The sequence below is a fragment of the Nicotiana attenuata genome, unplaced genomic scaffold (assembly GCF_001879085.1).
Source record: "Nicotiana attenuata strain UT unplaced genomic scaffold, NIATTr2, whole genome shotgun sequence".
In the NCBI taxonomy this organism is placed as follows: Eukaryota; Viridiplantae; Streptophyta; class Magnoliopsida; order Solanales; family Solanaceae; genus Nicotiana; species Nicotiana attenuata.
Window position 1 is genome coordinate 36,955 of NW_017675889.1, and position 15,788 is coordinate 52,742.

At 41.0% G+C, this 15,788-nt stretch overlaps 1 protein-coding gene across 1 annotated transcript; it reads left to right on the top strand.

Annotated features, from left to right (window-relative positions):
• The first annotated feature begins 11,764 nt into the window (after nucleotides 1-11,764).
• Nucleotides 11,765-14,944, top strand: LOC109220554 (probable serine/threonine-protein kinase WNK11). The gene is made up of 3 exons (XM_019385016.1): nucleotides 11,765-11,970; nucleotides 13,166-13,668; nucleotides 14,366-14,944. The coding sequence occupies exons 2-3, from the start codon at nucleotides 13,174-13,176 to the stop codon at nucleotides 14,741-14,743; spliced, it is 873 nt and encodes a 290-aa protein (XP_019240561.1). The 5' UTR covers nucleotides 11,765-11,970; nucleotides 13,166-13,173; the 3' UTR covers nucleotides 14,744-14,944.
• The last annotated feature ends 844 nt before the right edge of the window (nucleotides 14,945-15,788 follow it).

Genomic DNA, 15,788 nt, shown 5'->3' on the forward strand with positions numbered 1-15,788 from the left:
AGCCTTTTTTACAAAAAATAATTAGCCCTTATCAAACTAGTTTTCGAAAAAGGTAGACATACTAGTGATAATGCCATTATCATCCAGGAACTTATTTCTAAGATGCATAAACAAAAGCATGAGAGAGCTACTCTTGTATTGAAAATTGATCTTGAAAAGGCTTTCGACCGGCTCGAATGGTCTTTCATTTATAGAACCCTTTGCCACTTCAAATTTCCTCCCAAAATGACTTCCTTATGAAATGCATAACTACTAGCAACATAGATGTTTTAGCTAATGGGAGTAGAAGCAAATTTTTCTCACCTAGCAGGAGAATTAGAAAAGGGCACCCCCTTTCCCCCTATATTTTTATTCTCTGCTTGGAAATGTTATCCATTAACATAAATCATCAGGTGGACATTGGTAATTGGTCTCCCATTAATCTAGGTAAGAAGAATTATAAGTTATCTCATTTATTCTATACGGACGATCTGACCTTAATGTGCAAAGTAGATAACAAATCCCCAAATACCATCCTAAGATGCCTAGAGTCTTTCTGCTCCTTATCAGGCCAAAAGATTAACAAGGATAAGTCCAAAATCATTGTTTCAAAAAATTGTCCAATGACTACTAAAAAGGAATTATCCAAACTATTCAACATTAATTGCAGCAATTCTTTTGGTAAATACCTAGGCTTTCCAATAACAAACACAAAACCTAGGCCTTCGGATTATCAATTCATCCTTGATAAAATATCTGCCAAACTAGCCTCCTGGAAGTCCAAATTCCTTAATATGACAGGCCACACTATCTTAGCTAATGCTTCTCTTAATAGTATCCCAAATCATGTTATGCAGTACAATTTCCTGCCAATCAAGATCCTCAAAACCATTGATAAAATTCAAAAAAGGTTCATTTGGGGTTTCATTACTACCGCTAACAAAATTCACCTCCTTCCTTGGGACACCTTGACTAAAGATAAAAACGATGGGGGTATTGGCACCCATGCGGCAAAAGATAAAAATCTTGTGGCCCTAGCTAGCCTGTCATGGAGAATTCTCCACAACACTCTACTTCCCTGGTCTCAAACTCTTTCATCTCTCTATGGCTACTCAAAAAATCTAAAAACCACTTCATTCACTTGGAAAAGTATTGTCAAAGGATGAAAAATTTGCAACAAAGGCCTAAAATGGATACCTCATCCAAACTCTCCTATGAATATATGGGAATCAAACTGGATTCCACAATCCAATACTCTTAGGAAATCATAGAGGGTCCCCTCCCCTTATCCACAATTCATATGAGCATTAAAGATCTTTGGCTAAGAGGCAAATGGGATTTTTCAAAAATCCCTTTCGTATCACCTCTGCATATTCAAAATGTCATCTGGTCCGTAGAGCCTAACAAAAATAATCACGACTCTTGCTATTGGGACTTGACTACAAATGGTATTTTTAGCACTAAGTCATGCTACAATCTTACTAACCTTAGTGTAAACAAGCCTAGTGTTTTTGATTGGGTTTGGAGTTCAAAATGCCCCAACAAGATCGAATTTCTGATGTGAAAATGTCTCCATAATAGGCTCCCTACGCGCCATTATTTACACCACATAGGCATAAACATTGACCCAATTTGTCCAGTATGCAAGAATGGGGAAGAAACACTTGAACACATATTTTTACTTTGTGACTCGGTTAAATCTTTCTGGTCATCTCTCAATATAAACCTTTCCCATGTGAAATTCCCTGGTGACTGGTTATACCAAATCAGGAACAAAAATATAAAGTCCTCCCTAACCTCTTTATCTTGGGAAAACCTACTTCCTTTTGTCATCTGGACTATTTGGTCAAATAGGAACAATAACAATCACAATAACTTGTCTTGAAAATATAATCACTCGCATGCAACTTCCCTAGCTATTGAATATTACTACCTCACTACTATGGAATCTTTAACAACCCAATCCATTTCCATAAACATCACCTGGAACAAACCCTGCCACGAGTATATAAAGCTTAACATAGATGGTGCTTTCCAAGACAGTTCAAACTTGGGAGGTATGGGAGGGGTTTTTAGAAATGACAGAGGAGATTGGCTACTGGGCTTCCAACACTCCAAGCCATCATCATCCCCTCTCCAATCAGAATTAGAAGCTTTAAAACTAGGACTTTCAACAGCAGTCAAATGTGGTCTCTCACCACTAATAGTGGAAACTGATGCAACAGAACTCATTAAAGTTTTTAACTCTAATTCGATGACTTACACCTCTATTATTTCTGATTGTAGGTGGTTAATGCACCAGCTAAAGCACCCAAAGATCATCCATAACTTTCAGTAAGGGAACAAGGTGGCCCATAAAATGGCCAAGGATGGACTCAAGCATGCAAGGAAAAAGCAAGTTTTTGTGAATCCATTGCCTCTAGTACTAAATAACCTAGCAATGGATAAAAATGGCTACGTTTATTCAATCAAAAAACTCAGTACTAATGCATGTTTTATCTTAGCCGAAATGGGGAATGTAAATGTCCTCGAGGCTTGCCCTATTACTAAGGATGTATCTGTCAGTACTATGTAATGTTTTCTATTTAATAAATATCTTTCCCATCAAAAAAATATCACTGTTTCTGGCAATGTTCCGAGGAGACTAGCAATGGCCACGGCCCACGATATCACCAATTGAAATTGTTGTATCCTAACGTTCTAGGTTTTGAGGGAATTTCAACTTCGGATATACTTCACCGTTGACTACGTGACAGGAAACAATAATAATAATAATATATATGTGCAATCTTCATTAGCAGCAATTTAATGAACTACAAGTTATGATTTATCATGTGACAGAAGTGTATACGGTCGAAATCGGAGAGCTCGATTTCGAGGACTTAACGGTACCCCGAGTTCGAGTTCGGGAAGCTTGAAGTAAGAATCAAGCTTGGCCTGGACGTGCGCACCTCGAGAAGCAAATCGGAGACCCGTCATGCTCTACCTCGGGGGTAGTACAATTTCGATGACACTCAAGAAAGAGCGGGAATTCCTCAAGGACACGTAGTTCTGGGTATAATTAAAGGGTAAGATTTGTACGAAATGGTGCAGGTCCGTACTAGGTTATAGTACACCTGTACCAATAGAATTCTTCACCACAATTAGGAATGTACTATATTGGGGTTTTCTTCTCCTATATAAAGGGGACCCCAATCATCTTGTAAGGGGAACCTTACATTATTCTCAACAATAAAACTTTCCACTCTGTTTTTTTACTTAACGTGCTCAACAATTGTTCTTCAGCCTTATTGTCTTTACTTTATTGTTCATACTCTATTGTTCTTAGCTGACCTCGAGGTCCCAGAGATAATGAAGCTCGAGGCCCCCGTTTCTCTAACAACACTGGTTTGGTTCATCAATTCTTCTTACTTAAGCCTAATATTACTTGTATATTCACTAGTATTGGAATAAATGACATATCTTTAAAACCATAAATCACCTTTAATTGTTACTCATATTTTTTGAGGTGAACAGTTTGGCGCCCACCGTGGGGCTAAAGATAATAGTGATTATTTTAGTGCTAATTTTCTGATAACACGTGTTATTTTTCACACTTTTTCTTGTCAAAGATTCTTTGATTTTAGGCTAAGATATGTCTAGCTCAGCAAACGCACCCGTGCATGGAAACGACGGTCTCGGATACCATGGAGAAAACAATGCAATAGTTTCAGGGACTGGTGTGCCACCGCTAAACCCTGGGGTAGCACCAGCACCTAACCCCGTCGATGTTGGTTCACACATTGCCATGAATGTCAATATGGACACTGATGTCAAAGGAAGCATATGCGGAGGGGATCAACCTGATGCCCAAAGGACACAGGCTCAAGGAGAAAGAGAAGTTAGCCTACCAGTGATTTTTGAGATGTTGCAAGCACAACAAGTTGCTATCGCCCAGTTACAAAGTCAGCAAAAGACTCCGAGCATAGCTGGGCTAGGAACCACTCATCGTGTTGAGCCAACCCCGGAGAGATCAAGCAACAACGGCTCGGGAACTGACCCCACCTTCATGAGAATGCTCGGGGAACTCACGAAAAGGATCGAGATCGGAGAAAATAAGATTGAAGAAAATGACAAAAAGGTGGAGACATACAACTCAAGGGTCGACCAGATACCGGGAGCACCTCTGATTTTGAAAGGACTGGACTCGAAGAAGTTCGTGCAAAAACAATTCCCCCAGAGTGCGGCTCCGAAGCCCATCTCGAAGAAGTTTCGGATGCCAGGCATCCCAAAATACAATGGGACAACTGGTCCCAACGAGCACATCACCACATATGCTTGTGGCATAAAAGGAAATGATTTGAAAGATGACGAAATTGAATCTGTACTGCTAAAGAAGTTCGGGGAGACTCTACCCAAGGGTGCCTTAATATGGTATCATAACTTGCCCCTAATTCTATTGATTCATTTGTTATGCTTGCAGATTCTTTTGTAAAGGCACATGCTGGTGCCATAAAAGTCGTAACAAGGAAGTCCGATGTATTCAAAATAAAGTAAAGGGAGAACGAGATGCTGAGGGAGTTTGTATCCCGCTTCCAATCGGAAGGAATGGAGTTACCACCGGTCTCCGATGATTGGGTCGTACAAGCCTTCACTCGGGGGCTAAAGGAACGAAGTTCAATAGCTTCGAAGTAGCTGAAGCAGAATTTGATCGAGTATCCCGTCGTAACTTGGGCGAATGTGCATAACAGGTACCAATCAAAAATTAGGGTCGAAGATGACCAGTTGGGAGCCCCCTCGGGCTCAGTTTATCCAAGCAGGTTACTAGCAAAAGAGTCAGGAAATGCAGATAGGGAGTCGAGGTCAAATAAGGAAAGATATCAGCCATACATCGAAGATCGAAGGAAGGTTTCAAGGCGTAACATACCTCGGAATGATCGATGAATAGGTGTTCGGGGACGAAAAAGAAGAGTTCCTCATCCCCGAACCTTCGTTGCCCCCGAGGAATCGGATGCGACGAAGTCGACGGTCGAAGAACTCGAGCAGGCCATATTGATCGAAGCATCTTCCAGAACGAAAGATATGACAGGGATCCCACCGGAGATAACTACCCATCGACTAAGTGTCGATCCCAAATTTAAGTCGATGAAGCAAAATAGGGGACCTCAGTCCGAAGTAATGCGTGCATTCATCAAAGAAGTGGTAACCAAACTTCTCAAGATATCCATTAGGGAAGTAAAATATCTCGAACGGCTAGCTAACGGAGTGGTAGTCCCTAAAAAGGGAAATAAACTTAGAATGTGTAGACTGCAAAGATTTGAACAAAGCATGCCCTAAAGATTCTTTCCCATAGCCCGACATCGATCGTTTGATCGATGCTACGGCCGGCCACGAGATCCTTACCTTTCTCGACGCCTACTCCGGGTACAACCAAATTCAAATGAACCCAGAGGACCGGGAAAAAACTTCATTCATCACGAAGTATGGTACGTATTGTTATAATGTAATGCCCTTTGGGCTAAAAAATGCAGGAGCCACATATCAATGCCTAGTTAATAAGATGTTCGAACATCAAATAGGCAAATCCATGGAAGTTTATATTGATGATATGCTAGGTAAGTCCCTGCACGCAGAGGACCATTTGACCCATTTGCAGGTGACATTCGACATCCTTAGAAAGTACAACATGAAGCTCAACCCCAAGGAATGCGCTTTTGGAGTCGGCTCGGGCAAGTTCTTGGGCTTCATGGTATCAAACAGAGGGTATTGAGATCAACCCCGATAAAATCAAATCCGTTAAGGAAATCACCATGGTGAACAATGTGAAAGTCGTGCAACGGCTGATCGGCGGATAGCTGCCCTAGGACGATTTATCTCGAGGTCATCAGACCGGAGCCATCGCTTCTTTTCCCTATTCACAAAGAAGAAAAACTTTGCATTGACCCCGGAATGCCAACAAGCCTTGGAAGAATTAAAACGGTTCTCTCGAGCCCGCCTCCGCTCCATACTCCAAAGGAGGATGAAACACTCTACTTGTATCTATCCATGTCCGAGGTAGCGGTAAGTGGCGAGTTGGTTCGGGAAGAGCAAGGTACACAATTTCCTGTCTATTATGTGAGTCGGACCCTAGGAGATGCTGAAACCAGGTACCCATATTTGGAAAAATTAGCTCTGGCACTAATAAGCGCATCTAGGGAATTAAAACCATATTTTTAATGCCATTCTATATGTGTACTGACTACATACCCGCTTCGAAATATCTTGCATAAGCCCGAATTATCGGGCAGATTGGTCAAATGGGCCATCGAACTTGGGGGATATAATATCGAAAATCAGCCTTGAACGGCTATCGAGTCTCAAATTTTGGCAGACTTCGTGGCCGACTTCGCACCTGCCCTCATACACGAAGTAGAAAAGGAATTCTTGCTAAAAAAGGGTACGTCATCGGGGGTTTGGACCTCTTCACAGGCGGTGCCTCGAATGTGAAAGGATCCCGGCTCGGCATCGTTATGAAATCGCCTACGGGCAGTGTTATTAGGCAATCATCAAAACTTCTAAATTGACTAATAATGAGGTCGAGTATGATGTCATGATTGCAGGTCTTGAACTAGCCAAGGTCCTTGGAGCAGAGATCATCGAGGCAAAGTATGATTACCTTTTAGTAGTAAATCAAGTAAATGGAAGCTTCGAGGTTCGAGACGATCAAATGCAGAGGTACTTAGACAAACTTCAAATGGCATTGCACCGCTTCGAGGAATGGACGCTGGACCATGTACCTCGAGACAGAATAGCGAGGCCGATGCACTTGCAAACTTGGGATCATCGATCGAAGAAGAGGATATCGTCCCGGAGACTGTCGTTCAACTGTCAAGGTCGGTGGTCGAAGAAGGCCATGCGGAGATTAACTCAACAAGTTTGACATGGGATTGGAGGAATAAGTACGCCAACTACTTGAAACATAGGAAGCGCCCCGCTGACCCAAAAGAGTCAAGAACACTTCGAGCCAAAGCAGCTCGATTCTTACTCGATGAAATGGAACGTTGTACAGAAGAACCCTCGATGGACCACTGGCAGTATGCTTGGGACCCGGGGACACCGATTACGTATTATGAGAAATCCACGAAGGCACGTGTGGGAACCATTCTTGTGCAGACTCTCTGGTTCGCAAGGTGATCAGAGCGGGGTATTATTGGGATAGCATGGAAAAGGATATCACGGAGTTCGTTCAAAGATGTGATAAATGCCAAAGATTTGCACCGATGATCCATCAACCCGGTGAACAAATCCATCCGGTCCTATCCCCGTGGCCATTCATGAAATGGGGGATGGACATCGTCGGCCCCCTGCCAACGGCGCCAGGTAAAGCTAGATTTATTTTATTTATGATTGACTACTTCTCAAAATAGGTTGAAGCACAGGCCTTCGAGAAGGTAAGAGAAAAAGAAGTCATCGAATTCATATGGGACCACATCATATGTCGGTTCGGGATACCCGCCGAAATAGCATGTGACAACGGGAAACAGTTCATCGGCAGCAAAGTAACAAAATTCCTTAAGGACCAAAAAATCAAAAGGATTCTATCAGCACCTTACCACCCAAGTGCAAATGGTCAGGCCGAGTCCACAAACAAAACCATCATTCGAAACTTAAAGAAGAGGTTAGATGATGCTAAGGGGAAATGGAGAGAAGTATTACCTGAGGTGCTATGGGCATATCGAACGACTCCGAAGTTGAGCACGGGGAAGATCCCGTTTTCATTAGTATATGGGTCCAAAGCTTTGATTTCAGTCGAAGTCAGGGAACCTAGCGTCAGGTTTCAGTATGCCACTGAGGCCTCAAATCACGAAGCCATGAACACTTCTCTCGAGTTACTAGACGAGAAACATGAGGCCGCATTAATTCGAATGGCCGCGCAAAAACAAAGAATCGAAAGGTATTACAACAGAAGGACGAACCTTTGATATTTCGGAGTTGAGCACTTACTCCTAAGGAAAGTCACTCTCAACGCTCAAGACCCAAATAAAGGGAAACTAGGCCCCAATTGAGAAGGACCGTACCATGTCATCGGAGTCGTAGGGAAAGGATCCTACAAACTTAGCATAATGGAAGGCGAGCAACTACCAAACAATTGGAATGTATAGTTGCTCAAACGCTATTACTGCTGAGGTATGACCTTCTCCCCTTTTCCATTTTAAAAACTAACTCCTTGCAGATGTTCGATTTGAAACATCGATGTACCCTTCAGCTCGAAGACCCTAGGTTTTAAAGCATGTTTTGCTCTCTTTTTCCCCTAGATCGGGTTTTATCCCAAATGGGTTTTACCGGCATGGTTTTTAACGAGGCAACACCTATATGCTACCTAAGGAATATTCAATAAGTATTCAAGGCTTCTTTTCAATCAGCCTCAAATAAAGGGGGGCATCACCCTTGGAGGTTACCTTCTCAAAGAAAACAAGCCATGCCAAAGAAGGCCTCGATAGGAGAATGTTCTAATGGGCCAAACGGTCAAACGAACCGTGTCCATGTAGAATAGTCAAGCCCCCAACGGCAAAACATGTACGCATGTATTAACTATCCAAAGAAGCATTCTTATTATATATCAAAACACTTCGTGCCTCAAAGAAGTCTACTATTTTCACATTTAACGGCTCAAGGGCCAAAACCCCGAATGCACCCGAATACTCGGGGACTGTCATCGACAATCGGCACATCGAGTCATCGAACACTCAAACTTATAAGACCTCAAAGAGGCACACTCAAACTTATAAAACCTCAAAGAGGCACACTCGAACTTATAAGACCTCAAAGAGGCACACTCGAGCTCATAAGACCTCAAAGAGGCACACTCGAACTTATAAGACTTCAAAGAGGCACACTCGAGCTCATAAGACCTCAAAGAGGCATCCCCTCGATATTAAGGCCGAGGCCATCACACTTGGGGACTAAAGGCTACTTCCATATAAAAGACTACGGTCACTTGAAAAGGCTACGGCCATATAAAAGACTAAGGTCACATGAAAAGGCTACGGCCATATAAAAGACTACGATCATATGAAAAGGCTACGGCCAAAATAATGTAGCTCGGAGATATCCGACTTCCGCCGTAAAACTAAAGGCCTTCAAATACTTCGAAAAACCGGTTAAACTCGGCTACCCTCGGCAAAAGCAAAAAGGGCTTCGATAAAATCAGCCCTCAAATGAGTTAAAGGCTTCGATAATATCAGCCTTCGAAAAACCTCAAGAGGTATTCAATTATTACACAACCAAGTTACTAATAAGGTTCTGATACGTCGAAACCCCGAAAAACCTAACGAGTACAAGAAACACATGCTAAGGCATAAAGAAATTTTCACTAAGTCTTTTAGCCAAAAAGAGGGAAAAATTATAACCGTCCTAGAGGCCGAATTAGCCCTACTAAAAGAGCCTAAGGGCCGATCTAAAAGAGCCTATGGGCCGATCTAAAAGAGCCTATGGGCCGATCTAAAAGAGCCTAAGGGCCGATCTAAAAGAGCCTAAGGGCTAACTTTATTTCGAGTTCGAGCAAGTACTCACTCGACTACGAAGCCCAAGGGCTACCCGAGTTTGAGAAAATTCTCACTCGGGACTATCCACGAAGCCTAAAGCTAACTTTATTTCACGTTAGAGCAAGTACTCACTCGACTACTAAGCCCAAGGGCTACCCGAGTTCGAGAAAATTCTCACTCGGGGACTATCTACGAAGCCTAAAGAGCTAACTTTATTTCAAATTCGAGACCTTGCTCTCACTCAACTCGGACTCAGGAGTCCCGGTGTCCCGAGCTCGCATCAAATCAACTTAAGCTTAGCTCAAGGATTAACAAAGAACCTTAAGGGGTATTATATTGGTCGATTAAAAACCTAAGGGTTTATTATGTTCCGGGTCCAGTATACGGACTGATCATTAGAGTTATACACTCGAATTTTTCACAAACGAAGGCAGAATGGAATTTAACACGAATCAAAGATGACATAGAGAAATTCTTTATATTTACAAAAGTTATTTACAAAGCCCACGAGGGGCCCTTACACAGAAACAAAGAAGAAAAAACAAAAACCAAGAACCTAATCTACTTTTGGGGGCATATCCTCAAGAGCGGCATCTTCGATAACCTCCTCCTCGGGGACTCCATCTCGATCTTTAGAGAAAATTGTGGCCTAGTGAAAAACTTGGCAAGCGTGGGCCTTATCAGCACAACTATTTTGAACCACTTCTTGAGATGTTGTACCAGTGTGGGATGCAAAAGTTAATAGATGATAGTGCCACCTCACTCCATGGAAAACAGAAGGGATGAAGTGCCACACCAGGTTGAAGTTAAGAGAGATGAGCGGCAGGGTGAAGTTCGCATATTTTCTGATGCGGGAAGGATTTTGCACCCCTTTTTCGTTGCTTCGAATCGAAGCTTCAAAAAGAAAGGCCTTGGCGTAACTGGTAAAGTTGCTACCATGTGACCAGGAGTTCGCAGGTTTTGAATCATGGAAGCAGATGATTAGATGAAAAAATGAATAGGGGAAAGAACCAGAGTAAAAATGGTGAATGAACACTGTATTTATAGAAAGAAAGACAGCGACGATTTCGGTGGCACAAGTGGCCGACCGACACTGGCGCGCATTTGATGTTCTGGGAAGAGCGTTGACATGACATTTACGGTCACTTCAAACGCCTACGTCACGGGCATAACATCATCCTAAGAGGCTCAAAAAAATCGAGGTCCAAATCGTTTCTTACTAGGAGTTCTTACACGAAAACACTAAGGCAAAGTAAAGAGACCTAGAACTACTCCGGGGTCACCTCCTCGGTCACTTCAGTTGTTGACGTCATAATGTTAGCACCGGGGTCGAGGCGTTGAGCATCGAGATTCAAATCGTTTCATATCATTTTATTCTAAGAAATGCAGGGACTATATGTATGCGGTCGAAATCGGAGAGCTCGATTTCGAGGACATAACGGTACCCCGAGTTCGAGTTTAGGAAGCTCGAAGTAAGAATCAAGCTTGGCCTGGATGTGCACACCTCGAGAAGCAAATCGGAGACCCGTCATGCTCTACCTCGGGGGTAGTACAATTTTGATGACACTCAAGAAAGAGCGGGAATTCCTCAAGGACACGTAGGTCTGGGCATAAATTGAAGGATAAGATTTGTACGAATGGTACAGGTCCGTACTAGGTTATTGTACACCTGTACCAATAGAATTCTTTACTACAATTAGGAATGTACTATAAAGGGGACCCCAATCATCTTGTAAGGGGAAACTTACATTATTCTCAGCAATAGAACTTTCCACTCTATTTTCTTACTTAACGTGCTCAACAATTGTTCTTCAGCCTTATTGTTTTTACTTTATTGTTCATACTCTATTGTTCTTAACTGACCTCGAGGTCCCTGAGATAATGAAGCTCGAGGCCCCAGATATAATGAAGCTCGAGGCCCCCGTTGCTCTAACAACACTGGTTTGGTTCATCAATTCTTCTTACTTAAACCTAATATTACTTGTATATTCACTAGTATTGGAATAAATCACATATCTTTAAAACCACAAATCACCTTTAATTGTTACTCACATTTTTCGAGATAAACAAGAAGGTTATATATATATAAAATATTTTCACACCATTCATTGAACAATTAACAAATTCAATTGATTGATGAATGAAACGACGCCGACACGTGGCATGAGTGCGTAGAAGACTACCAGTTTACTTTTTTTTTTTTTCCGAACTCTTGGTTTACTTGCAGTGTTTATAAATAGGATTGTTCCATTTAATATTCTTGCTTAGGCGGCTAGGCCTTCCTCTTTAATTTCTCTTTGCCATAACTAAATCACACAGTTGCTTCTCTTTACCCTGCATGGTTCCCTCTTTCTTTATATTACCACCATATATTCTTGTTTTACTTCCAATTTCCCTTTCCTTTCTTCAATCTATTAGTGTAGATTTTAAATAACAAATTCATCAGCGTGCGAATATTAACTTTACCCACTACTCATTGTGAAAATAGGTACATACATATACATTACTATTTCTTTTTGTATAAAATCTCTTCCTTCTGCCTACCCTACTCATTGTTGTACGTTGTGTATACCATCATTGTAAATTTCTGCTTTCTTTCTTGATTCTTGTTTTTCTATCTTGGAAAGTTTAGATTTTTATTTAAACAACTGAGATGATGATCATATTCCCAGGACACCCACTAAGGAATAAGCTTTAAAGATTATCAAGAAAAGGATTATTCTATGACCAAATTTGAGTTTCAGCAGTAACTTTTGGTGGGATTGAAAATTGGATTTTAAAGGAGAGATTATGAAACTCTGCCTTTTGGAATTAGGAAATTTTATCATTACAAGAGGGTCCATATAATTGCAAAGAAGTTTTCTTTATTTATGGTTTCACAGAAATTTTGATCATAAATAGGGATTTTGACCTGAATATGTTAGGCTGTATTAATGTATTAGATGAAATCAAGGTTTTGGTTCTGCTTTCACTACTATAATTCCATCTTAATTACTGTGTTTGAGTTTTTCTTTTCTGGTACAATATTTATCTGTTGGCTAAATCGGAACTTATTGATCTTATTGCTGTTAAAATTTTGCTGTATTTTCATACTTATGAATTTCATCCAACCAAGTCGGAAGCTTTTGAATCTTTGAGTTCAATTTGTTGAAAAGGGATAAGTGATTTTGAGGGTAATAATTGTTGCAAACAGTGACAATGGAGTATGGTGAAGGGGTCCAATTGAATCCCTCTTGGCCGAAAAATTGTACTGTGTATGGATATAAAAAGATTCTTTTGGTATATATAACTTTTTGAATCCCCTTTATATAAGGAAAACTTTTAGTGTAGTGTTATTTGAATCCCCTTGTTAGAATTTCTGGCTCCGCTGCGGAGCAGAGTACCACGTTATGCCATGTACACTTTTATGATAATAGATGCAGACTTAGGATACCTACATATTTACAGAAGTTATTCAACATTATGTGCAGCTGTTTGAACTGATACCAATAGGCGGTGTCCCAGTTTATATTTGTACAAGTTTTTCCAGTTTATATACAATAATTTGAACCAAAAGTAATGGATTCGCACACGATTTGCCCAAGCTCACATCTCTTAGGTCTTATTATGGCAATAGACATTGTACAATTGTTTTCTCTGAAGAATCTTCTAAATGCTTAGGCTTCTTCTGTTTACTCTTATAGAACTCAGAATGCCAACTGCAAATCCTGATCAAGAAAATGAATTATTTGCTGAGGTTGATCCATTCGGGAGGTTTGGACGGTATGAAGAGCTTCTAGGCCGTGGTGCAGAGAAGATGGTGTATAGGGCATTTGATATTGCGGAAGGCAGAGAAGTCGCCTGGAATCAGATTAAATTGAACAAATTTCATGGCGACGCTTTCATCATCAATAAGATATATTCTGAGATCGAGTTGCTGAAGAACTTGAAGAATGACAACATCATAGTCATGTACCATTTCTGGAAGGACTGTGAGAAGAACATTCTGAATTTCATAACTGAGGCATGTGCGTCTGGTAATTTGAGGGATTACAGGAAGAAGCATCGTCATGTTTCGATAAAGGCCTTGAAGAAGTGGTCAAGACAGATACTAAAAGGCTTGGATTATCTCCATACACATGACCCTTGTGTCATTCATAGAGACCTCAATTGCAGTAATATCTTTATCAACGGTAATGTTGGAAAGGTATGAACTCAGTCTCAACTGACTTCAGTTGTCCGTTTATAGGTATTGAACACTGGCTTAATGTTTCTATGATCTAGACATAAGTATGCAACACTATATGGTACAAAACATAATGTTCGTAGCTCCCACTTTATGTCAAAAATACAATGTAGTGATGCCCAGTCCTAATGAATTAGTTCCTCTCTCTTTCAGATGATACTAAAAGCTGCAAAATACATGCCATTTACTTTCTTCACATATTCATGGAAATGAGAGGTTCTGTTTCTCTTACATATCCTTGAGTCTCCGGGAAGACAACTTGTGCTAGTATTATTAGAGATAGCTTATGGAACCTAAATCCTAATTTTGGCTGAGTGGGTATCAGGGTAGACGCATGCTTTAGGCAGTTGGTGGGGCGCATTACCTCTACACCTACTGTCACGATGGATTAGCGGGTGAAGTTATAATCTATAGCCACTTAAATTAAAATTGCAAATCTACATCTGTGTGTTATTCTTGTCACTTAGTATAAAAGCGGGAGTCTAAGATCACCTTACGATATAAAATGCACCCTTGCATAGTGAAGTACATTTGGAAGTGTTTGGTTAATTTAAGGGGGCAGGATTCAAAGGTATTCACTCGCGATCTTCAGTGTACATTTAATCAGATACAAGATCTTGATCAACCTTAACATCGTAACAATATCATGTTTACACAGGTAAAGATTGGTGATCTTGGTCTGGCAACAATTGTGGGGAAGAACCATGCAGCACATACTCTACTAGGGACACCAGAGTATATGGCACCAGAGCTTTATGAAGAGGACTACACCGAGTTGGTGGATATATACTCATTTGCTATGTGCTTGGTTGAAATGGCTACTATTGAGATACCTTACAGTGAATGTGACGGTATAGCCAAACTATACAAGATGGTAACTGCTGGAATAAAGCCTCAAGCTCTTAACAGGGTGAGCGATCCTGAGTTGAAGGCCTTCATTTTAAGGTGCATCGGGCAGCCAAGAGCAAGACCCTCAGCCGCTGAACTGTTGAAGGATCCGTTCCTTTCTGATGTTGTCAGTTATGATGAGAATTAATGATCTTTTGATAGCTGATTCATTTTGTTCAAGTTTTGCTAGTTATTGAGTAATGTTCTTTATTGTAGCTCAATATTAATTTGGAATAATTCTGTTCTTGATCATGCAAGATACAAAAGACAGTCTCAGTATCACACCTTTTCTGCTCAATAGAAGTTAAGTGTTGTATAGAGATCCATTGAGATGTATAGTTTGAAGGAAAATTAGTTGACTATAGTTGATATAATATTCACTTTCTAGATTTTTGCATTATGAGTTTTTGTAACATTTAGTTTGTGTGGTCCAACCTATTGTTAAAACAAACAATAAAATAAGTGAAATAGGCATGTGCCTATAGATAGGTTAGCAGAGATACTTGGAGCCAAAGGCTAAATTTGTGGAGGAGAATTAACAATTCTCCTGTAGCATTCTTGGAGGCTACGTATTTTCTCCTATAAAAGGAGAGCTCTTTCACTTCTTTCAACACACCAACAAAGAGAGAAAGAAAGAGTGAGGCATCACAGACAGGGTATAAGAAAATAGTCTGTGAGAAAATAGAGAGTGTGAGCGATATTGTAGTGAGGTGGAAATATCAAAAGAGGGTTATCTCTTTTGAGTGTTGTAGTGGTCTTTGGAGTATTTTACTCGGGCCTACAAAGTGTAAAATTCCTTGCTATAGTGATATCAGTTGCTCCTCTCGGGGTCGTGGTTTTTTCCCTTATTCAGAAGGGTTTTCCACGTAAAAATCTTGGTGCCGTTGTCACTCTTTTATTCTTGTTGATTACCGTATCTCAGTGCTACATTATTGTTCCGCTTTTATTACCGTGAATATTATTACTATAGGGGATTTATTCCCAACTAAGGCTGTATTGTGGTCCGGGCCCGGGCCAAACGGTCCCGAGCTTTGGCGGGCCGGGCTTTGGCGGTCCCGGGCCTAACGAGCCAAATGAGTGGAACCGGCCCACTATGGTCCTAAGCCCACATGGTCCCGGGCTAAATGGGCCGGGCCCACGGGCCTAAAGGGCTTTTTCGTTCCGGGCTATTTTTTTTGAATTTTTTTTATCTA